Source organism: Harmonia axyridis, chromosome 1, assembly GCF_914767665.1.
Source record: "Harmonia axyridis chromosome 1, icHarAxyr1.1, whole genome shotgun sequence".
Lineage (NCBI taxonomy): Eukaryota > Metazoa > Arthropoda > Insecta > Coleoptera > Coccinellidae > Harmonia > Harmonia axyridis.
The window spans coordinates 40,329,841-40,354,846 of NC_059501.1; the positions used below are offsets into that span (position 1 = coordinate 40,329,841).

The 25,006-nt window shown below is 34.6% G+C and overlaps 1 protein-coding gene across 1 annotated transcript; it reads right to left on the reverse strand.

Moving 5' to 3' along the window:
• Positions 1-11,250: 11,250 nt before the first annotated feature.
• On the reverse strand, positions 11,251-12,195 carry LOC123688706. Its single transcript, XM_045627341.1, has one exon. It carries the CDS (start codon positions 12,193-12,195, stop codon positions 11,251-11,253), a length of 945 nt encoding a protein of 314 aa, XP_045483297.1.
• Between the last annotated feature and the right edge of the window lie 12,811 nt (positions 12,196-25,006).

Sequence of the window (25,006 nt, forward strand, 5' to 3'; positions counted from 1 at the left end):
TTTAAGTATCCATTTTTGATCTTTATTCAGACTGTCTAAATGACAATCGTATATTCCTCCCCATCCCTCTATCCCGTAACCAATTAGTGTTTCAACAAGATAGATCATTATTAAATATTTGTCTTGCATACAGATTTTTTTTTAAAGCTTTGATAAATTTATTTATTAATAATTAATAAATTATTCCTCTCAATTTTCTGGTCAAGTTTTTCACGTGTTCATTCCATCTTAGATGACAATCGATTATTATCACACCGAGGTAATTTGCACTTTTTGCTGCTGGTATACTGGTATTTGTGTCTATATCAATGTTTCCATACTTTGGCAAGCCACTCTCATATGATGCAAACGGAACATACTTTGTTTTATACATATTCAGAGTGAGTTCATTATACTGCAACCAATTTTTCACTAGCATAAAGTTGTTCTTCGTTTTACTCTTCAATTCATCCCAGGAATTTACTTAAAATTGGATCACGGTGTCGTCTGCAAAACCGATAATATTTCCGTTGCAGGAAACCTCAAATAAGTTGTTAATATATATAAGAAATAAAAGTGGCCCCAACACCGTGCCCTGCGGAACACCGTAAGTAACGCATTTCTCTTCGCTTCTCTGTCCATCGACCTCAACAACTTGTTTACGATTGGATAGGTAACTCTTTAACAACTCATGAATCTTACCTCGGAATCCGCATCTATCAAATTTATCCAACAGAATTTTATGCTAGACGGTATCGAATACTTTAGCGAGATCTACGAAGATGCAAAGAGAAGGGATTTGTTTGTCTAAATATTGATAAATATTGGTTGTTAATTCTATGATTGCATCCTCAGTAGATCTACCGCTCATGAATCCGTACTGGTTTTCATGTATTATTTTATTTTCGAGAAGGAATTGCATCATGCGTTTGTATATTATTTTTCCATTATTTTCGCAAAATTGGATATCAATGAGATAGGCCTATAAATTGATCATTTCAAGCTTATCTCCGCTCTTGTACAAGGGTTTGGTAACTCCCAACTTCAATATGTCCGGAAAACATCCAGTGACGAAACAATGGTTTATGATATGTGTTAAGGGTTCCGAAATTTCTTTTTTTATTTGAATAAGAGTCTCGATCCTAATACCGTCGTGCCCAGGAGCTTTTCTTTTCTTTAACGTTTCCATTATGGTTTCTATTTCAAATCTGTCTGGGAGCTAAAAAAAATGTTTTCTCCTGAATAGGGTCATTTTTCTCAAAGTGCTCAACATCTTCAATATTACTCGCATATATTTACCCTATCGTACTAAAATGTTGGTTAAATGCATTGGCCATATCAGTTTTGTTTTCAGTAATTTTTCCATGGATTCTTATGCATTTTATCGATGTTTCCGCTCTGGAGTGACCGCAGACAGCCTTGACCTGGTCCCATACAACTTTGGATTCTGAGTTTTTAGTTTCAGCAATTTTTTTTATGTATTCTATTTTAGCTATTTTTATTCTGTTTTGTATTTCTTTAGAATTTAGAATTTAGAATATTGATTTTTCAATATTTCGTTATTAGGGTCATTTTTTAGTGTTAAATATAATTTTTTTTTTCATTTATTAACTTCATCAGAGAATCTGTGATCCATAATTTCCGTTCAACATCTTTATTTTTTATTGCTTTCTTATGTGTGTTTTTTTCAATATAATTTGTTATGATTTGAATAAATGAATTAGTCATCATAATTGCGTCATTTCCTTGATAAATATTACAACAATTTTCCCCCTCGATCACTCTTCAACTTCTTATAGTTAGTATAGTTTTTCATTTTTGGTTAATCTTTGCTTTTTGATTTGTTTACTGAAACTTTCAAAAATATCATTGTTGGGAAATGATCGGTTATTATGTGTTGCGTTATGCATGAATTACAGCTATCATATATATCATCTTGCGTACATGTTCTTTTTATAAATATGTGGTCAAGACAGGTCTTACTGCTAGGGCGTGTAGGTTTATTTATGACTGATATAAAACCTGTTGAATACATGATATTCTTATAGTCTTCCACAAAATTTTCTTGGGACATAACGTCTGCTAAGAGTGTAAATCTGCTATGTCCATATTGAACAATTTTATAGGAGACCAAGAAAACCGTATAGTAAATGTAAAAAGGGTTATATAAAAAAATTGAAGAATTCCAATATACCATATTGGTCTCTTTTAACGTCCTACCAAGGATAATTTGAATACTCCAATTTTCTCCATCTCCTAGTCAGATATTGTGGAGATAGCAGCATTTCTACAAAGACAATCCTTAGTTTTATAAAATTGTGTGGACTTAGCAGATTTACTAACAATATATTCTGTGAAGTTTTTTCAATTTTAGAATGAAAGATTGAGCTTAAGTAGAAACAAATTTTAATATTGATGATATTCAAACGTTACATATATATATAAATATTATTCATAGGATAGATTATCATAAAATTGATGATAATCATCAGCCAAAATGTGTTTTATTGCTTGTAAACCTTCAAATTTTCTTTTTTTAATTTTTAATCTTTCTGAATGAAGTTGATCCAATTCATTCAATTGACAAACCTTAACGCCATTAGTACGTCTTTGAGGCAAAAGTTCCCAATTATCCTTAAATCGCAATTTATAAGAAACTTGGCCATCAGCGTGATATTTGAGGGCACGTAGGTCTGTTACCTGTAATAAGAAAAGCGCAAAAAAAGTAAAAAAATAATAATAACCGTATCAATTCCTAAGTTACCTTTGGATCACTCTTCTTTTTTCCAGGGCGGATACTTTTAAAGAACTGTACTTTCCTGAAGTTCCTGAAACTACCGTGATTTAGGTAAGTGACGTCGTATTTGCTTGGGTTTCTGCGAGCGTCGCGACATATTCTATAATAATCAGCAGGAACATTTATTGTTTTGTTCTTCAGAAACCGTTCTATTGTTGAATGCATGGAGTCTGCCTCCATTTGGGTATGTCCAACCTCCAAGTATTTTTGTTCTATAATAATATTTTCATTGATGGCAACATTCAATAGCGCATTGGAGACCGTTACATTTCTATTTTGATATCTATGTACAGCCGTCGCTATATAAAATTATCTTTATGGGTTGTTCGTCATTGCGCCTCTCAACTGTAGGTAATACTTTTTCTGTGATGAAGCGAGCACATATCGTAGCGAATTCCTCCGCATTAAGGCCACCTTCGGTTTCATTCCACAGATAGCAGTAACCGTCCTTATTACGAAAGTTATAGAAACAGAGATTGTGTACACATAATTTAGTCTTATAGTATAAACTAGAAACCTTTGATTTTGGCGCCAACAACACCGCCCGTAAATCCAAAGTGAATACCAAGCTTTCATTCTCTTTATCATTGTCTTTCTCCATTCGAGCATCTTCTTTTCTCTCAATGTGCGAAATATATTCACTCTCGGGTATGTGCCTCTCCTTGTAGGCAGAGCATTTCTCGCATTGGTCTTTTTTTGGTTGAAATAATGCAATGTTGTGAGAATCGAATGTCTGGTTAAACGTTGTAATAGACAAAGGTGAGATATTTCTTGGTTTACACCAGTCATTCACATAAAATCTATAGAGGCTGTTTTTGGATTGCCACTCTGGTAGAAGGTAATTTTTATTGGTTGAAGCCCTGCAGTAGTGAGATTCCATAGTCGGTAAAGACTTTATAAAACTCGTCAGTTCCTTATTCTCTTTATCAAAGGGTTTTACTTTTTCTATGTTTTTGACGTTTTTAGTATTTTTCTTGTGTGGCCCCGTCTGTCGCTTCCATTTGTCATGAACGGGTTGGTCAGGGAAAGTTGACCAATCGTTCACTTATCTCCGGTTGAGATGTTCTTTTAACCCCTGGAAGAGCGGCTTTCCAGAGGTCTCGGAGAATTAATAATTATGTAAATTCACTAAGATGTTATGTGAGTCCGGCCTGTCGCTTTAATGGACAGGTCTTATTAGTTGAATTTATTTCTCTAGGGACAGGATTAGTTTACTGGGTCAATGAAAATCAATATAAATTTTAAAACTAAATATAATTAAGAAAAATAACCAAAGTTACAATATCCCTTGAAATGTTGACTCAACGGCCAAAATTTTATGAAAACAAAAAAAAATGTCTCAAACAATCTGTTATTCAAACAAACAAAACAATATACCAACTTTGAATTTGGGAGAATCGGGACTACTCAAATAAACTTATTTTCATCGAAAAAAAAAAACATTCTAACATCAACAAATAAAATGAAATTAATTAGCCAAAAGACTTGCCCTTATCCCGCGATGCTAGGTGAGTATTTTAGGCCCTGCCTAAACCTAGTTTTAATTTTTCCAAACTGTTCACTCGGAAACGTGTAATTCCTTATATAACACTTCACTCCCGATCCGCGAACTCCGATCCAACCTAATTTATTCCAAAACAGATTCTAAACTTTTTCCCAAAAAAAATTAATCCCTAATTTTCTATTTCTGACCTAATTCTTCCTTTCTCAGAGCCAAAACAATCCCTTTTCCTGAATACTAAAAATCTCGAAAACATATACCAATTTACCGTCTATTCAACTTATCCTCATTAAATATTATTCTGATATTGAAAAGAAATTGCTTGGCTCTAAGTCCGGTTTCGCGACCGACGTTCTAATTCTCAACCTTTATCAATAAGAGACCCTAAGCGATACTGACTAACTCTTTTGACCTCCACAAAAAATCCTAACATCATACTTCTCCAAGACCGCCCTAACTACTCCTCATGATACCATGTCAATTAGATCATTGGTTAGAACATTTTTCATCTTTTTTCAATAAGAGTCCTTACCTCTACTTCAAACTAAATTTTTCTGTCGATCTCAGCAAGAAACATACTTCAACTCCGCCTAAGACCTTTTTGCTGCGTCATCTGAGAACGACCCTGACGGTTTTTTCGCATGTATCGAACTCAGATAAGTCAAGATTATTATTATTTTTCTTATCCGTAAAAAATATATCGATTTCACCAACGCCGTGAGACGGTTACTAAGAAAAGCATTGATTGGAAAATAAAACATCCTTATGCTAAAATAAGATCAGTCTAAACAAGTCGCGATCACTCTTTTGAATTTAACGTATATTCTCTCTGCATAATAATTTCGATAATTTTCAAATATCCGCTTTACTACATCACACCCTTATCCGAAAAAGTTGTGGCATCGGATGCCATAACTTTTCCCTCACTTTCATCCTTATTAATTTAATAGTCCTTCCTCTCCAATAATCACAATAACTGTAACTCCTATATCAAAATGATACTGGCTCAAAGTAATTTAAATTTTTCATTCTCAAACTAAAAACTCATCATTATCCAATATCAAACTGCTTACTAACAGATACAAAATAAAACAAAAACCTATTAACCAAACTTTTCAAAAGCTAACTTTAAAGAGAAACTATATCATCTCTACCTACCCTAAGGTCTTAAAGTCTATGGTGGTATGTTTTCCGACATTATTCAATAATTCATATCAAATATTATTTACTCAAATAAAATGAAAAAGATAAAATCCAAATCCTAATATGTAATAAAACAAAAAAAAAATCAAAAACAATCACATCAATTCGAAATATTTTTCTCTTATGCACTTCACTAACTCCAGCATGGAGTTTGTTCACTTTTCGGGATTTCAAAATTTCACTATCGCGGCACTTCCTGGTTCCATAATACTGCTTCCTAAGATTATCTAGTGAAATGATACTCTGGTCCTTTCTTGACTCTGTTCTTAGTCACGGGAGTAACCTTAAGGAGGTTAGAGGTAAAAAGGGGGGGAAGAGGTATGAATTAACATGTCTTTAGACGATTCGCGTTATTCTCTAGTCCATCACTCAATACTTTTAGTTTATACAAGTTTATACCGGTAACGAACGATCTGTGGCACTACCAGCATTCTGTCCTTCTGTCCAGTGTGGTGCCGATGCAGCTAAACTAGGGTATAATGTCGAAATGGGAGGTGAATCTAAAATTTCTTCATTTGGTTCCTGATTATTTCTTAAATTTTCTTGCCGGGCATGATGTCGATTCGTCACAAATACCGAAAGAGTATTCAATAAACTAGCTAATATCATTATTCTACATCCAAATAATTTATATAAATGTAATCCATTTAGTAAGACTCCAAGTCCATACTTAATCATCCTAAATATCGTATCTGGATCAGTTTTTTCATCAGCTGTCAAATCCAATGTCTCCAAAACTTCATTAACCTCTTCTCCTAGACAATGTAATAGAACCGCCGCCTGGACCTCTTTCGGTTTTTCTTTACACCCTGTTGCAACTAAGTAAAGGGTGAAACTGTTCTTGAACTTCCGCCACTTTGATCCCAAGTCCCCACTCATACTCATTGACGCTGGTTGCTTCAAAAATTCCATTTCTTCTTCCTTTGATTATAATAACGTAGCTTCGTTTCACGACTGCGCCATGTTGTGAGTTTATCTCAATTAAATAAACGTTAATACTACAAAGATGTATTTCCAATTCAGTACCAAAATATACTATGTCAATCTGACTTTTCTCAACGAACCATCTCCCCGGTTACATCTCTACTGAATAATATCATTACAAAACTGATTTGAAGGAATGCTTTTTTTATGTCAGCAATTAATCAAGGTTAAGACCTGCTGGGCCTGAGCCTTTCTGTGGGATAGGAAAAGACCAATACAAAGCTGCGGTCCAGCTATGGGAGTTGAACAGTAGGACAATCCACTGGACTAACACTCCTAGACTTGCTCAGGCAAAGAAATTCGTGAAAGTTATAATATTGTATTATAGTGGATATATATACTATTTTTAATAAGTATATATTACGATGAACAGCGTTTGAAGCAATGACAAAACATTTATTTATTTGACATTCAATACAAAACAACTGACATTAGATTAAAACCTACTAGTAATGAACGGATTTCTAACACCCTCACTTAATCTAATGGCAAAAATGAATCAGAATATTATTATATCATTATGGAAATAAACTTCATTTTATAATTTTCAATCCTAATTCATGAACACAAAATGAATGTTTTGGCTTGAATAGGGATTTAGTCAAGATATCTGCTGGCATTTCTTCTGTCTGTAGATAATGAACAGAAATTTCATTATCTTGGCAAGTTCTCTCACATAATGATATCTGATAGATATATGCTTCGTGCGGTTGTGGAAAACTGGATTGTAAACTAACTTGTTTGCTCCTCGATTATCATTGTAGATATTAATGGTCTCACACTCTTGATACAACTCTGTTAACAATCCCTTGAGATATACTGCTTCCTTTGCTCCCTCACACAAAGCCATATATTCAGCTTCTGTAGTACTTAGTACAACACTTTTTTGCTTTCTGGACTGCCAACTAATAGCTGCGTTGGCGAAAATCATTACCGAACCGGTGTACGATCGACGATCCTCAATACATCCACCCCAATCGGCATCGACAAATCCTTGAATTGATTTTCCCGTCTTTTGAAAACATAGGCAGTAGTCCATAGTTCCTTTAAGATACCTCAAAACTCTTTTTGCTGCACTCCAGTGCTCCTTTTTGTGACAATTATTATGGTATGGATACAGGGTATCATTTTCATCAGCCTTTTCCAATTTCAGATTTGCTTCCAGTGGAGTACTTATCGGTTTTGAGTCTTCCATTCCAAATCTCTTCAAAATTTTATGATTCCAAGATCTAGCGGATTGTTTCAAACCATAAATAGCTTTCTCAAGTTTACATACTTTATTAGCCTTTTTTGCCTCACTGAATCCAGGAGGTTGCTCCATATATATTTCTTCCTGCAAACTTCCATTTAAAAATGCAGTAGTGATGTCAATGTGATCAATCTTCCAATTATTTTCTACAGCTAGCCCGAACAATAGTCTTATAGTTGAAAGTCTAACCACTGGTGCAAATGTTTCTCCATAGTCTTCTCCCCATTTTTGAGAAAATCCTTTTGCTACCAGTCTAGCTTTATGACGCTGTGTTTTTCCATCTGCAGATTTCTTCAACTTGAAAATCCACTTACATTTCACCACATTTTTTCCTTCAGGACGATCAACAAGCTTCCATGTCCCATTATCTGCTAAAGCCGTCAGTTCCTCCTCTATTGCTTGCTCCCACAGTATTTTATCAGACCTTGAAAGAGCATCTGCAATATCGACAGGATCGAAAGGGTTATTTTCCGCAAAGAATGAATATTCCATATCATCATATCTATTTGGTCTTCTTTCTCTCTCTGGATACCGTCTTTCTATTTGAGATTCAACTGTGATTTCATTCTGATGAATTTCCCTCTCATTGCTAAAATTTTCTTCGGATATGCATTCATCATTCCTTATGTTATTAAGGTTTCCTTCCACAATTCTATCCTCATTTAGATTTGAAAGAATCTGAATTTCCCTCGTTTCACTTTCTTCACTCAAAATACTATTTTGTTGAGTATCTTGAAAATTTATTCTTTCTGACTCAATGAAAACTACATCGCGTGCTTTAATAATTTTCTTAGGATTTTTTATGTCAAGCAACCGATAACCTTTTGAATTTTCACAGTATCCAACCATCATATATTGACATGATTTAGGATCCATCTTCTTTCTAAGATGTTTTTTCACATGAACTTGAGCTCTGCAGCCGAATATCCTCAAGTGAGATAAATCTATATTTCGATTTGACCAAACTCCCTCAGGAACCGCATTTTTTACTGCTGCAGTTGGAGATCTATTCTTCAAGTAAATTGCAGTGTTCATAGCTTCGGCCCAATATTTCTTGGAGAGATTAGCATCAAACAGCATGCATCTAGTTTTTTCAATCAATGTCCTGTTTGTTCGTTCAGCCACCCCATTTTGTTGTGGTGTATACGGAATTGTTGTTTGATGTATGATGCCATGAATTTCTAAAAATTTCTTAAAATCGGAGTTAATATACTCAGTTCCATTATCACTGCGAATGCACTTAATCTTTTTATGGGTCTGGTTTTCTACTAAGCTTTTGAAAATTTTAAATTTGGATAAAACTTCATTTTTATGCTTCAGCATGTACCCAAAAACCTTTCTACTAAAATCATCTACGAAAATCAGGCAATATCTAGCACCACCCCAGGATGAAACTTCCATAGGTCCTGATATATCTGTGTGGATAAGCTCTAATAGCTCACGAGCTCTTTTAGATTTCTTTGTAGGAAATTTCTGTACCGTCTGTTTCCCTTCAAGACATTTAATACATACATTGTCTTTTTCTTCTACATAATTTACTCCTGTAACCAAACCTTCTTTGAGCATTTTCATTCCTCTCCGATTCAGATGACCTAAACGTTTATGCCATCTCTCATGATCTGAAGTTACTGCTGATAGTGCCCTCACTGAATCAATATATTGATCAGCAACGTATAATCCATTTTTCAAACTGGCAGTAAACTCAACAGTTCCTGTTACATCACAATCGGATTCATCGAAAATTTTACAGCCCTCCTTATCAAATAAAACTTTCTTGCCTTTTTCGGTCATTTTACTAACCGATAAAAGATTTGTAGAAAGATTTGGTACATACAATACATTGGAAATATTTTTCGTAGCCTTTTCTCCATATTGATCAAAGTCCATGGTTACGTTTCCTATTCCATTAGATTGAATTCGATCATTATTTGCAATGAAAATATAATTTTTTGATTCCTCAATGAAGTCAGACATCCATTCTTGATTCATCGACATATGAGATGTAGCACCTGAATCAATTACCCAATCTGAAGTTGAATTCTTTGTCATCATTGCCGTTACTAACAATGTGCAATTAGTAGTTTTCGTTTCTTTTCTGGAATTGTTTTTCACCTTTGTATCGCAAAGGGCTTTAGGGCAATCCGGCTTTTTATGTCCCTCTTCTCCACAAGAATAACATTTGATTTTGAATTTCTTTGTGATTTTCCTTTGGACATTTCTGGAATGTAAAGCTGCTCCTCCAATATCTCTTTCTTCTTGAGATGATTTTCTCGCATCTTCCTCTATCAGCTTTGTTTTTACTTCATCTGATGAGAGCTTTAAATTGTTATATGTTAGAGCCATAACTAAAGGTTCATATTCCGAACTTAGTCCATTCAGCATAACAAAAGCAACAAAATCGTCTTCAATGGTAACACCAATATCAGCAAGTTTGTACACTGTTGACATTATATCGCCAATATATTCTTCCATTGAATTGAAGTCAGTATGTTTCGTTCTGAACAGATGTCTTTGCAAATCAAACTTTCTGTTCATATCTTTCGATTCGAAAGCTTTCTGCAGATCGTCCCATGCTTCTTTGGATGTGGTAGCCTTACATATATGTACGTAACAAGTAGGTTTCACACATAAACTTATTTTCGCTAAAGCCTTATTATCGAGGTCTTTGTTTAAGGTATTTGTATTGTTCCATTAGTAACTATTTCCCATAAACCTTCCAGCATCAGACTCATTTTCATGGCAAATTTCCATGATGCGTAGTTGCTATGTCCCTCTAATTTGTCTATATTTGGAACAGACGAAGAGACTACTGGAACAGTAGTGAATGTCGGAAAAGAACTTGTATTCTCCACAGGTTGTGTCATTATATAGAACTGTTTGCACAAAATTCAAAAAATTCCAAAACAACTTCTTCAAATACTGTTGAACATCGGCGCTGGGCCCATAACCAGTTATAATATTGTATTATAGTGGATATATATACTATTTTTAATAAGTATATATAACGATGAACAGTGTTTGAAGCAATGACAAAACATTTATTCATTTGACATTCAATACAAAACAACTGACATTAGATTAAAACCTACTAGAAATGAACGGATTTCTAACAGTGAAGATTTCACCTACTTACACCAGAAAACTCCTGAAGCTGTCACGAGCGGAGCTTCGGGTGATGGTGGGACTGCTGACGGGGCACTGTCGGTACAAACATCATTTGTACCGTATGGGTAAGTCAGCAGACGACTCTGTGGATCGGAAATAGAAACGGCTGAACACTTGATATGCAAGTGTCCAGAGCTGGCTGGCCTAAGAACCATTCACATGGGCAAGCCGGTCCTGGATACCAGAGAGGTAATGGCTAAGGCCCCTAGGGAGGTTGTCAATTTTATTAACGTCGTTGACGACCTCCCTGGGTTTCTATGAATGAGTAGGGTAGTGAACAAAAAAGCTGCATGGTCGCAGTTCCCGGAAGGCTTACCGAAGCAAAACGACCCCAGTTCAAATAATAATAATAATGTCAGCAATTACTCCAATCTAAGATGCATAGTATTCTATGCATCTTACTCCAATATTGCCTAATCGAAATTTGATCAAAATTGAAGGAATAAGTTCTATTAGGTTGATACATTTTTCCAAGCACTGATTTAATGATGGTTGAGATTTTTCTTTGGCAGAAGCTTCGTAAACAGGCCTGATTTTTGTTGTAGTACTGTTTTCCTTGACTACGTGACGATGAGGTAGGTAGTGTCCCTGATTTTGGAGATCTGATACTGGAACTTCTTCAATAATTCCTTCGTCCAACCATTCTTTGAAAACTTGAGAATATTCCTGGAGATATCTATCATTGTTCAATTTTTTCATCAAATGTTCGAGTGATCTCTGTGCCATTGAAAAATTGTGGGGTAATGGAGGATGGCCTTCAATCCACGGCATGTGCACCTCATATCTTCCATCTTCCTTTCTCAGAGCAGTTTCCAAGAAATGTTCCATTACAGCTTTCTCCGTGTCTTTTTCTGATTTCTTTTGTGATGGATCGGTGATTCCAAGGACATCAAGACTCCATAAGTCGGCAGGGCCCAAGTCTCTACTCAACATGGAAGTAACAACCAGCATTGAGGAATTTATAGATTGCTCATTCGAAGTAACTTTGCCCATGATTGTCCATCCCAATAGCGTATGCAATGCCACAAGTCCACATTCAAGTTCATGACGTTTTCCAGTGAGTAACTTTCCAGCAAAATCAGCTCCAATTAAAATATCAACGAGGCCATCTTTTTTATCTGAAATTTCTATTCCCAATGTACATAGCTCATCCATCCAAGGTCCTTGCCTTACAGAAGTAACATTATTACAGATGACTGTTTGGTCTAGAGCTTCGAAGTTACACGCATAGTCGTCGTGGATACTACTCAATCGAATTCGATTACAATGATGGTTGCAAACGTTAGTATTCGTGCCACCAAAGAGGGCATGCACCATTTCTTCTCGTCGAATAGATTCATATAACATATCAGAAGCAACTGATTATCAATGATTACTCGTGGCATTCGTGATTTATTCAATCCATTAAGCCTCACTGTCAGAGTTTGTGGAAACACCTCTGCATATGTATTATTCGAAAGGAAATTCTCTACATTTGACTGTTTTGGAGCAGGTACAAGTTTCGTAGTTGTTTCATCAATCACTGAATTTACTCTGCATTTTCTGGCAATGTGACCATATTTAAGACATAGATGGCAGCACCCCCGTTCAATCAATTTCTTTTTACGATCAGCTAGTGTCCAATTTCTTGCTTCTGAAAAATCTCCACTGCAATGACTTCCGTTGCAAAAGTGGCATTTCTTCTGGAATTTGTTATTCATCAGTCCAGATGCTGTTGGAAGAGCATTTATCACAGGAGGACAATCGACAACCTTTTCTCCTTTAACTTCCTTTCTAAGAAAGATCATCAGGTTATACAAACGTATTTTAAAAGTGAATTCAACATCATAATAACTACTCCTTTGACATACCCTAATCAAATCTTCGGGGAGCCAAGATTCCATCAGTGGGTACAACATTGCTGCGCATGTATCTGATGTCACATCTAGAGTTTCCAATGATCGCAACGGGGAATCTAGCTTATCATAGAAAAAACCAAGCTTATTTCTATTCCCAATACTAGTCAGAACCAATTTTAACAGCTCTCGAAAATAAACTTCAGTTTACGCTTCGTATGGGTAGAACAACGGTATGATACCGTTACTTGTTTCATCGGAATGATTCGGTGAATGACTCTCAACAATCAACTTGAGTTCATGATATTTTTTCAAAAACTCATCTGCTGATTCAATTCCAGATAGCAAAGCACTTTCTTCGCTGCTTTCTGACTCTAGGAGATGATCTAACAATTGTCTGCCCAAATCAGCAATCAATTCAATTTTCTGATCCAACATTCGAACATTTCCTCGAATTTCAATGAAATTAACATTCTTCTCACCAAGCAGTGTGATCACCGCATCATAAATTCGAGTACATGATGCTCTCTGAGTCTCAAGCATCTTCACCTTCTCCATAATCTATTACTGAAGGTGTCCTGTCACGGTCGCCAAATTGTTTCGTCTCCAAAGAACACCTACCCGGTGAACAAAGACGTCTAATATAGAGAATGGTGAACAAATATGGCTCCAAAGAAGGCTTCAAATAACTATTTTCTCGTAAAATATATTCAGGAAACTGACAACATCAAAAATGTAATTTCTTCAAATATTAACAACGTCAAAAAATTATGTTTCTTATATACAGAGCATCAAAAGTGTTGCTCTTCAGTCTGTACATATATGAATTCTTTCATATAGTTTGATCAGAAGAGGTGCAGTTCAGTTTTTGACATAAATAGTTTTTGGAGTTTTTTTTCAATTGAACTGTAAAGGAAAATAGTCAAATAAAAGTTAAAATTCAACACAACTCAAGACATTCTTTGATAATAAGACGAAGAAACATTGATCCCTCGAGCTGAATTAACAAGTCTTTTTGGTGAAGAAGCAGTTCCAGAGGAGTTTTGAGATATGCCAAATACAAGAAAGACTGCAGGTACCCATGGTAAACTAAACCCCAGTGGCCACCTGCTTTTGGATTGTTAAGACGACATTCAGTCAGTGTCATGTCGAACAAATCAGAAATTGTTCAGAGCCAAAATATAGATGAAATTCAGACAAATAATTCAATGGACAAACGAGAGGAAGTGAACAAGGTGAACTCAAGCCTGAAAGACAAGTAGAGTCGATGCCTAGAACCCAAAGACGTCGATAGTGTTTCCCTTCGTGAAAAAAGACAAGTCGAGAAGATCAGACAAGCGATCAAAATGAAGAAGCTAGAAAATCAGCTAAAAATCTTAGAACTAGAAAATGAAGTTCGAGAGACTGAAATTCAAGAACTTCAAGGGGACCGATCTCAGTTATCAGTACAGAATATTGAATGCCAGATGCCAGAGAATGAAAACCATTCTCTATAGAAGGCAAGAAAATGGATAAATGATTTGCATTCGCCCTCCAAAGATGAAATCCAGCCAAAAAAAGGGAAATGAAGAAATATCTGAAATCAGACAATTATGCAATACCATCAGTAAAGCCATAAAGTCTGTTGCTAGTGCTCCAAAGCCAAATAGATTTGCAACAAGGCAAGTTGTGGACAAAGATTTGCGTATTTTTCACGGCAATTCCGAAGAATGGCCAACATTCATTTCACACTTCATGCATATTTCCAAATTATGCGAATATTTTTCAGAGGAAATGATGATAAAACTGCAGAATGTTTAAGAGGTGAAGCCAAGCTTGCAGTATCAGTAATAATAACCTCCCCAGATAACATTGATTTAGTTTTGAGGACACTCGAAATAAGAGTTGGTAGACCTGACCAAATCATCGAGGGGCTCATCACGAAGGTGAGAAATCTTTCACCAATTAAAGAAAACAACATGGATACTTTGATTCACCTCTCCAATCATGTTTGCTGTCTCGTGGCTACTATCAAATCATTGGACCATTTTGAACACCTCCAAAATCCGCAAATACTACGAGAATTGGTTCAAAAACTACCTGATTCGTTGAAACTCAATGCGCAGAAGAAATTATGCGAAAAAGGGAAACGACTTTTCCATCTGGATTAATGAAAAGGCAACTGCAGCGTGTTTTGTCAATAGTTCCAAGAGTTTCAAGATAGAAACAAAACCAAAACATATTCAGTTCTCTTCAAAACGACAATAAACTACTTTGATTTCGACAGATATAAAAAATCATGACGAGAAATGTAAATATTGTGCAGAAAAAGGACACAAAATAGAGAATTGTTCGAAAATGTCCTCTAACGACGTTGATACAAGATGGTCGTTTATTACAAAAGAGAAACTGTGTTTTTCATGTCTCCGACGTAATCACCAGACCATGAAATGCAGAGCAAGACGGCAGTGTAACATCAATGGTTGTAAGCGTTCCCATCATCAGCTGCTTCATAAAGATACCCAAAGATCAATCGAAGATACTGATACCCATTCAACCCAGACAGAATTTAAAAATAATGGGAACGTGCGTGCAGTTGGACATGGAGAAGGCAATATTTTGTTGAAGATGGTGAAAGTGAAGTTGTATGGAAACAACACTGTTTTGGAGACCGTAGCTTTATAATAATAATAATAATAAAATGGTTAATTCTGTAAGCTAGTTATCAAATAAATTCACAAATCAAGATCATATTCTTTTAACATATTTCAATAAAAATATAAAAATCAACAAAAACTCAATAGCACAGTAATTATCACAGATAAGTGCCCATTCTATACATACAATAATATATCATAAACTCAGGGGCGCACTCATTCGGTCAGTGACGAAGCTTCTTCTGTGACACTCGTAGACAAGTCAATAGCTAACAGATTGGGACTGAGTGGCACACCTCAACCGCTTTGCATCCAATGGACTAACAATTTAGCCTCTCGCCATGAAGATTTAAGTTGCTTAAATATTGAGATATCGGGAGTATTTGATAGCTAAGATTTTCAGTATGAAAAATATCAGAACAGTACAGAATTTAGCTCTCCCCATTCAAGAGATTCTAAAATCCGATTGGGAAAGGTATTCTTATTTGTCAGGAATTCCCTTCCACGAAATAGGAGAACGCCCTATGATTTTATTGGGTCAAGACAATGTACGCCTCACTGTAGCCAGAAAAGTCATTCAAAGCACCGAAAATCTTCCCATTGCGACAAAAACCAATCTTGGGTGGATACTTCACGGAGGAAACTGTATCAGACAAGAAAAACAGGCATATTCCCTCCACATCTGCAGTTCTGGAATGTCCGACGATTCACTCTATGAAATGGTGAAACAATCCTTTACCACAGATGCCTTTGGAGTAGTTCCAATGAAATCACAATGCGATCCTAACAAAAAATGATGTATTGGATTACGTGACTGGTAAAACTCCAATCCCTGCAGATGCTGAAGAAGGATTAACATGCAGAAGAAGGATTTATCGGCTAAATCAGAATTGATTCTGATCATTTCACCAAATGAACTGAAACAGATAAAGAACAACCTCTAAATCTGTATGGGATACTCTTGAAAGTAATTTCGCCAGTAAGGGTTCTGCAAGGAAGGCAACATTATTAAAACAGTTCATCTTGCAAAAATTACGTGAAAATGAAGACATTCGTGAACATTTAACAAATTTCATGGACACAGCTGATAAATTAGCTGACATGAGTATAAGTGTTCCGAAAGAACTCCTCAGTATAATGATGCTTTATTCTCTACCATCCTCATTTGAAAATTTTCGGATAGCAATAGAGTCGAGAGATATTTTACCTGATCCTGAAGCTTTGAAGGTGAAAATATTAGAAGAAAATGAATCAAGGAGAGATCATGATACTGGGCAGACGAAAGAAAGTGCATTTTACGATAAAGGCAAATATAAAAAAAGCAGTTTCGAAGAAAACAAAATATCAGAAATGATAACACTTCAAGAACTCGTTGTGGAAAATGCGATAAATTCGGTCATTCGACTTCAGACTGCTGATCTGGAAAGAAAGAAGCTACATTTATGACTAATCATAGAAGTCTTGCAACCATCGATAATCCTGAACCTAATCCAAATATTTGGTATCTGGACAGCGGATCAACTTCCCATATGTCCCATATTCAAATAAAAAATTTCTCAAAAATTTGACCGAAGAAAGTCTAGGAAAACTCTGATTAGCTTCGAAAAATCAAACTGCACCGATATCTGGAAATGGTTTGGTACAAATAACTCTAAATCCTTCTGAAATCGTTAATTTGCCCGATACATTTTTCGTTCCCGATTTATCGGCTAACTTATTATCAGTCTCCAAAATAACAGATGAAGGAAATAGTGTGTATTTCAACAAAAATAAGGCGATAAAAGTGTTGTAGAAATATCAGCAACGTGCAATATCATTTCAGAACTTGGCACAGAAAATTGGGTCATATCAACGAAAGTGATCTAAAATCTGCTTTCAAACGAAAATCACTAATTGACTCCAGAACCTTTACAAATTATTTCATCAGATGTGTGTGGACCGATTCGTGAACCTTCTCATACTGGTGCTAAATATTTTATAACTTTCGTGGATGAATTTTCAGGTAATACTCTTGTATATTTTCCCCAACGAAAAAATTAAGTCCTTTCGAAGTTAAAAGAATATAAAGCAGAAGTTGAAAATATCACTGACCGGAAAATAAAGTGCTTACAAAGCGATAACGGAAAAGAATATTGTAACCGTGAAGTAGATGACTATCTCAAAAAAAATGGTATAACGAGAAGATTGTCGTGCACATACACACCTCAACAAAATGGTCGAGCTGAGAGGAAAAATCGCAAATTAGCAGAAAAAGCTCGTTGTCTATTGATAGAAGCCAATATACCATTGAACTTCTGGGGTGGAAAGATGCAATAAAAGAAGAAATTAAAGCTTATATCTTGAACGACACTTGGAATGTGATCGAGAAGAAAAATAAACCAAATACAATTTGTTCGAAGATAGTTCTAAAGAAGAAATATGAAGCTAATGGAGAACTAGATCGGAGGAAGGCAAGATTTGTTGCTCGTGGTTTCACCCAGCGTTCTGAAACCGATTATTTTGAAACTTTCGCTACAGTTGAGTTCCATTAGGATGATGCTGAGGGTTGCTGCTGAACAAAATATGAAAATTCATCACTTTGATGTATCAACGGCTTTCTTTAATTGTGACATAGATACCACAATTCATATGGAAATGCCAAAACAATTGGAAAATTATCTATATGAGATTATAATCGAGGAAAGTGAAGAAGAAGACATCACTGTTTACAGAAAAGCTCTAAAAATAATGGAAGACCTAAAAAGAAATGAAGAAGAAAATGTTTGTCACCTTAGAAAAGCTATATATGGACTGAAACATGCAGGTCGACAGTGGTTTGTGAAATTGGATACCAAACTAAAGTCTCTTGGATTTCAACCTTCACAAGCTGACCCTTGTTTGTAGGTATCAACAGATAAAGGTACAAAAACAATGATATATGTCTATGTTGATTTTTTTTCATCACATCAAAGCAACTGTCAGAAATAGGAAAAGTCAAGAAAGACTTAATGAATGACTTCAATATGAGGGATCTGCAAGAGCTAGAGTACAAACAAAGAAATGGCTATTATTGAAGCCTGAAGTTTTAGAGCATTGAATATTTGTATGTCAACATAGAACTTGTTGATTCGTTCTTTAATCATAGTAGTTCAAGAGAAAAAAAGAAAGTTGAGTGATATTGATTGAATAAATCTGTCACAAAAACGATTTCCAATTTTTATTATTTTAATCTAGATAAGATTTGTTTATTATACTTCAACATGGTAGCAGAGCGCGGTTTGTGAATTATAAAACAGAAGTCTACATCTGGAAATCACATTAACACAATAACGTCCGACGAAATGAGTTGTTGAAACAAAGATAGAATGTGTTTATAAATGAGAAGGCTTGAAAAATGGCACTGCCCGAAACGTTGCCTATCAAATGACAATTCTATCATGAACAATAAATATATTCAGTATCAACCCTGAAATCAAATTGTATCTTACAATTAAAAGTGAACAGGGTAAATAATTAAATCAACAAATTTTATTTTTTTTACCAATTCCCATCTTCTGTCCGAATCCAATTGCTTGAAGTTACTGCAAGTATATGTCCAATGATTGTCCATTTTGCAGAACAGGCAATTGAATTTGCGGGTAGAGTTCTCCTCACTGGCGGCACATACGTATTTTTTCTTCCTTTCATTTCCAGTTTTCGGATAACTTAGAACACAACATGCTGCATTTGCTATCTCAGCGAACCAATTAAAAAAATCTGAAATATTGATGTTTTCAGTTTTGACATTTAGACAATTCACACAGTAGGTGTGGATTGCAAAAATATTATTGACAGTTGAGACTTATCACCGTCACTGACAGATTCTGAACTGCTGTGGAGAGATCTAATAAAGGTTCTCATTTATCAACGCGCAATTGCGGAAACTTTCTAATAGAAGCTATCAAATCGTTAATAATGAACTCCGACTTTCCATACCGTTTTTCTAGTGTTTCTATTATTTTATCCACTTCAAAAGTGAAAGTTACTGACAGATTCTGAACTGCTGTGGAGAGATCTAATAAAGGTTCTAATTTATCATCGCGCAATTGCGGAAACTTTCTAATAGAAGCTATCAAATCTAAGTATATATAAAACCGCTTGCACATATACGTCAAACTTTAAACGTAAAATCACAGCCCAAACGGGACCATCTAGAGCAAAAATGACAAGAATAAGACCCCCCTCAAAATCGTCTGGAGATCCCGGGAAAAATCCCAAACCTTCGATTCTCCCCGCGGTTTTCGAGTATACGGGGTGTTTCGGATCATTTTGACATTTCAAGTCCCATATTTCTGTGGTATCTGTGGACAATTTGGCTGTCAGTGTCATGTTAATAATAAATATTCCATTTCGATATATGAAAGTTCTTGAAAAAGTTTGCAGTTTCCAAAATTGTTATTCAATATTTAAATAAATGCCGACAGATAAAATGCAAAGTCTTCGGCGAATCAAAAATTCGATAGATATTTGTCAAAATTTGGAAATGAACATTTATATCATCGAATGCATTTTCCTCAATTCAGGTTTGTTTGAAGAGTTTGTATTATTTGGAATTAATTGGATGAATGTTACTTTATTTCAGGAATTTTTCGTTTATTTTCCACAATCTATAAAACTACATTTCCTTTCGTGAGAATTTGAATTTATTGCGACAGAAGATGGAACTACCAAAGAGAACAGAAGCTTCATTCATCAATTCAGTCTTGGATTGGAGTAAAAGTTATGCTACTATGAAACAGTATTAAACAGATAGAAAGACTCCTTATAGATAATTCACAATTGGCTTTATTACTGGAAAAAAAGAGCCAAGTTAGTCAGATAACAGTCAAAAGTTTCCATGAGTTTTTTGAATATCTAAAATATACACTTCTACGACAGAGGAGTGCAAAAATATAAGTGACCACTCCATTTTTGAAGAATTTGAGTGCAGTGCTGTTGAATTTATAATGAATAAGTCAAATCTTTCATACTAATAATTTCAACTATATATACCCTGTTATATTATTTTCCGCTCAACTGAAACATGTATTAATAAACCTTGGAAATTAGAGACTCTCAAACTTATAACCTGATTTCTCAAAAAGGTTTCACCAAGATAAGATATTATAGGTAATTGCTTATGAGGTAACATTGGCCATGGGTATTTGAAAGGCAAGTCTATTCATTATGTCTCTTTTTAGTTGGTTTATTATAGCTATACTGAATATTTCTAAAAATAACATTCACTTTAGATGTGAATTAATTAAATTTGGACTTATGCATCATATCATATATGACTATGAAATTGAGAAAGATATATTCTTCTAAATTCCATTATAAGTCTTTTGAATAGTACTTTGAAGATATTGATTTCAATAACGTATGGAATATATCAGTTGAAATACTAGTCAAAATGTTACGACAGAAATAAATCTTGAAGGATCATTCAGTATATGAAGAATTTTAAAATGGCAGTCACTTTCGAAATTGGTATCAATTTTCCAGCAATTCAATGAAGGTATAAAATACTTTAAAAAGCAGACTATTTATTGAAAATTTCCATGTCATGAATGAATGATCAAATTTGTATAAAAATGTAGATACCTACCTATTTGTTCACTAAAGTTTCCAATCTTTTAATCGTTATGGAAATAGGTGCTATATGGCCATTTCAAAAATGCTATCCTACTGATTTATTCATTGCTTTTCATTTTGGTAGAAATTAAATTATTCATTGATTCAGATCCAAAGTTAACATTTGAAAAAATCAAGTCAGATATCGAACCCACTAATATGGGTCAATAGTATTGGCCGATACAATTTTAGTACCGATTTCAAATACTCAGTTCCTTTTGACTGAAGTAAAAATTGATCAATGATCTTTGTATCTTGAGATGAGTTTTGCACTTTTCTAGTGTTCAACAATGAGATAATTATTAAATTGACTCAAGAAATTAACAGAGTATGCTATATCAGGAGTAGTCAATACTGCTAAAGATGTTAATAAACCTATTAATTTCTTATATGGTTCATCATTACAACTCTCTTTTGTTGAATAACAAATTCCATTTAGTTTTCACATGTTCACAATCAGACATGTTGAATTATTGCAATACATATTTGAAGAATATAATCGATAGCGTTACTACTTTTTCCATAATTTCTAGTAATATTCAACCCTAATCATTTTTTAGCTTCCCCTAATTTCTTTATCATAAAATTTTCTATCAGAAAATTCATTCAGAATTAACATTAGTTAAAACAAAAAAGTCATCCACGTACAATGCAACAATAGTAAGCCAGTTATTTTTTGATTTATGTAAATACTATGATGAGTTGTTGATCTTTTGAAACTTATATCTATCAAAATTTTATTTACTATATAGGACATAAATTGCCCTGTTTAATTCACTTCTGAGTAAAACCCAGAGCCACAAGTCTCGTTCTATAACATAGCATCAATACAATCTTCAGATACTAATAAACTCCTTAGTTCGTCAGGAATTTCCAATAGGACCTTCAAATTGTTGCAATTATATTGTATTTCCTCACAAAATATGGAAAAGAAGAATAATTTGCTGCTCAACTGAAAAATGTATTGATAAACCTTGGAAATGAGGGACTTCTTATAACCTGATTTCTCAGATATGGGTATCGGAAAGGTAGATCTATTATTCATTCTGCCTCTTTTCAGTTTGTTTATTACAGCTATACTGAATATTCCTAAAACAAAAATCTCACTGTAGGTCTTTTCATAGATCTTATCGAACGATTATGTAAATTCAATATTTGTCAAAACTGAATATAAACATTGAATGCAATTTCTTTATTTCAGGTAGTATTTCTATTAATGAGTCAATTGAATAAATGTAACTTCATTTTAGGGCTCACAAGTAAATATCCAATGGAATGATAGCCCTTAAAATATATCTATTATTCATTTTGAATTGACTTACAAGAATATCAATATTTTCATCGGCAAGACATAAAATGACAAATTTTCTTTCAAAGTTGAAATTCAGAGAAAAATATGCTAATAATTGTCTATTGTAACTATTAAATAAACAAAAAAAAGGACCATAAAAAGGATTACAACTTAACTAACAACCATAAACTTTTTTTGTCAATTTTTCCCACCCAATCATCAATTAAATTTGGACTTATGCATCATACATGTCTCTATAAAGAAGAAATGTGGTAATTTAAAATCTTAATGTTGGGATTATATTATTATTCAATATTCTCTAAAAATTTTTTACAAACCTATAAGCATGAATAACTTTCTTGAAAGACTGACGCTCACATTTTGATTATTCATTTCTCCCAAATTCTTCAAAGAAAGAAATTGCCATTTCTTGAAAAATGAGATCTGAGAATTTGGTTGATATTGGTTATTTTTTATTCATTATTAAAGAATACAATATACGATTTATATTCGAACAAAATTTTAAGACATGCGTCTGAGTTTGACTGACAATTATGGTCATAGAGAAATCTTTGTTTATGGTTATGACTGCGTTCGGCAAATCCACACTAGGGATGGGCAAAGGTCAGAAAACTATCGATATCTATATATTGTATCGATATTTTCTGACACTATCGAAATGTATCGAAATATGTAAGAGTAAAATATCGATATATATCGCTGTGATATTTTGGTGTGAGAAAATTCTGTTGATTTGAATAAAGTTTTTCTATCATAGAGGATAATAATAAGATTCAGTGGAAAACGACATATTTAGTAGTTTGCTTCCATTTTTATGGAGTATTTTGTCCTCCTGAACATTCATAGGGACATTGATGTTGACGAGGACGCTGTGATTACAAGGTTCTCAAAGGGTTCAAAGTTTTGAAGACCAAATTAGATTTTGTGATGTAGTTGCCAATTGTCTTTTTTTTTTTCATATTGAACAATCTATTTTTTTTAAATTTCTACCTGAATGGTTAAAACCCTGATAAGTAAATAATGGTATTATAATACAACAAATACATAAGGGTAAAACTTTTTTTGCGAAATTCGAGGCTCTATTGTAAAGAACTGGTTATACATTTATAATTCAAAGTATTGCCCATCGCTGGTCACTACTTTCTCCCATCTTTCGGACAGCGTACGAATTGAAAAAACTGGTCATCTTTTGAAGCGATCCACGAATCGATCCAAGTTTTTACTTCTTCATAAGATCGGAAGTGTTGTTCAGCCAGGCCATGTGCTATCGATTGAAACAAGTGATAGTCCGTGGGAGCAGATAGTCCGTGGGAGCAACGTCTGGAGAATACGTCGGGTAGGGTTGTGGGGTAGGAATTCCCATTTTAACGTTTCCAAGTATATCTTGATTACTTTCGCAACATGGGGTCGAGCATTGTCATGCAGTAAAATCAATTCATCTTCTCTCTCGTTGTATTGCGGCGGTTTATCTTTCAATGCTCGGTACAAACGCATTAATTGCGTTCGATAACGATCGCCTGTGATTCTTTCAGTCATAATATACTACGCCGAGCTGGTCCCACCAAATACTGAGCATGACCTTAGAACCGTGAATATTCGGTTTGGCCGTCGATGTGGAAGCATTGTCAGGATATCCTCATGATTTCATGCGCTTGGGATTATCGTAATGAACCCATTTTTCGTCTCCAGTCCCAATCCGATGCAGAAACCCCTTCCGTCTTTGTCTTGCAAGCAGCTGTTCACAAGTAAATAAACGTCGTTCAAACACCTCGCGGCTTCAACTCGTACCGCACCCAATTTCCTTGTTTCTGAGTCATTCCTATGACTTTCAGGCGTTTTGAAATGGCTTTTAGTGTCACTCCTATTGATCCTACAATTATTGTTGCGTTTGACATGAATCTTGATCAATTATTGCCTCCAATTCTGCATCTTCAAAAAACTTCTCTCTTCCACCGCGATGCTGGTCTTCGAAATCAAAATCACCATTCTTGAAGCGTTGAAACCACTCATCTATTTCTGTATTTATTTAATCAAACGGAACAAGCCATTTTACAGATGTACCAGAAAATAACTAAACCTAGACATAAACAATATCGTTGGTACGTTCTTCCACCAATATCGTTCTCACTATAGGTATTTGAAAGCATTCGATGAACCTCAGCCGCGGATTTTTTCATATTTTAGTAGAAAATTGAAACCTCCCGCAAATGACGAGAATTTGGCTCGTAAGCTAACATGGTTAGTCGTGAATAACTTTATGATGCAGACACAAATCGACTAACATGTCAATGGCGTTATGTTCACAAATACCTAAACTTATTGTATGACATCTACGATATATTTATTTCTCTAATTCTGTGGTTACTCCGTTCATTCTTCCACATCTTGTGGAACAAAATCGTGCGAGAATATATCAGAAAAGCACAGTTTTCATGGTTATATTTCATTATTATATGTTGGTACTCCGAACTTTCCGCCACGGCTTTATCCGCCAATTCATCAATTTGCCTTAAAAAAAATCAGTTCTGCCAACCAACATTTTTCAAGCCAAACATCACTAAATGATATTTATGGAAATATTTCATTAATTTCAATAAGAATGCAATGAATTAGAGAAAATAATATATAATACTCGAACAGAAGGCTCATTCTACCACTCGTTCATTCAAAAACTCGCCACTTCGTGGCTCGTTTTTGAATTTTGAACTCGTGGA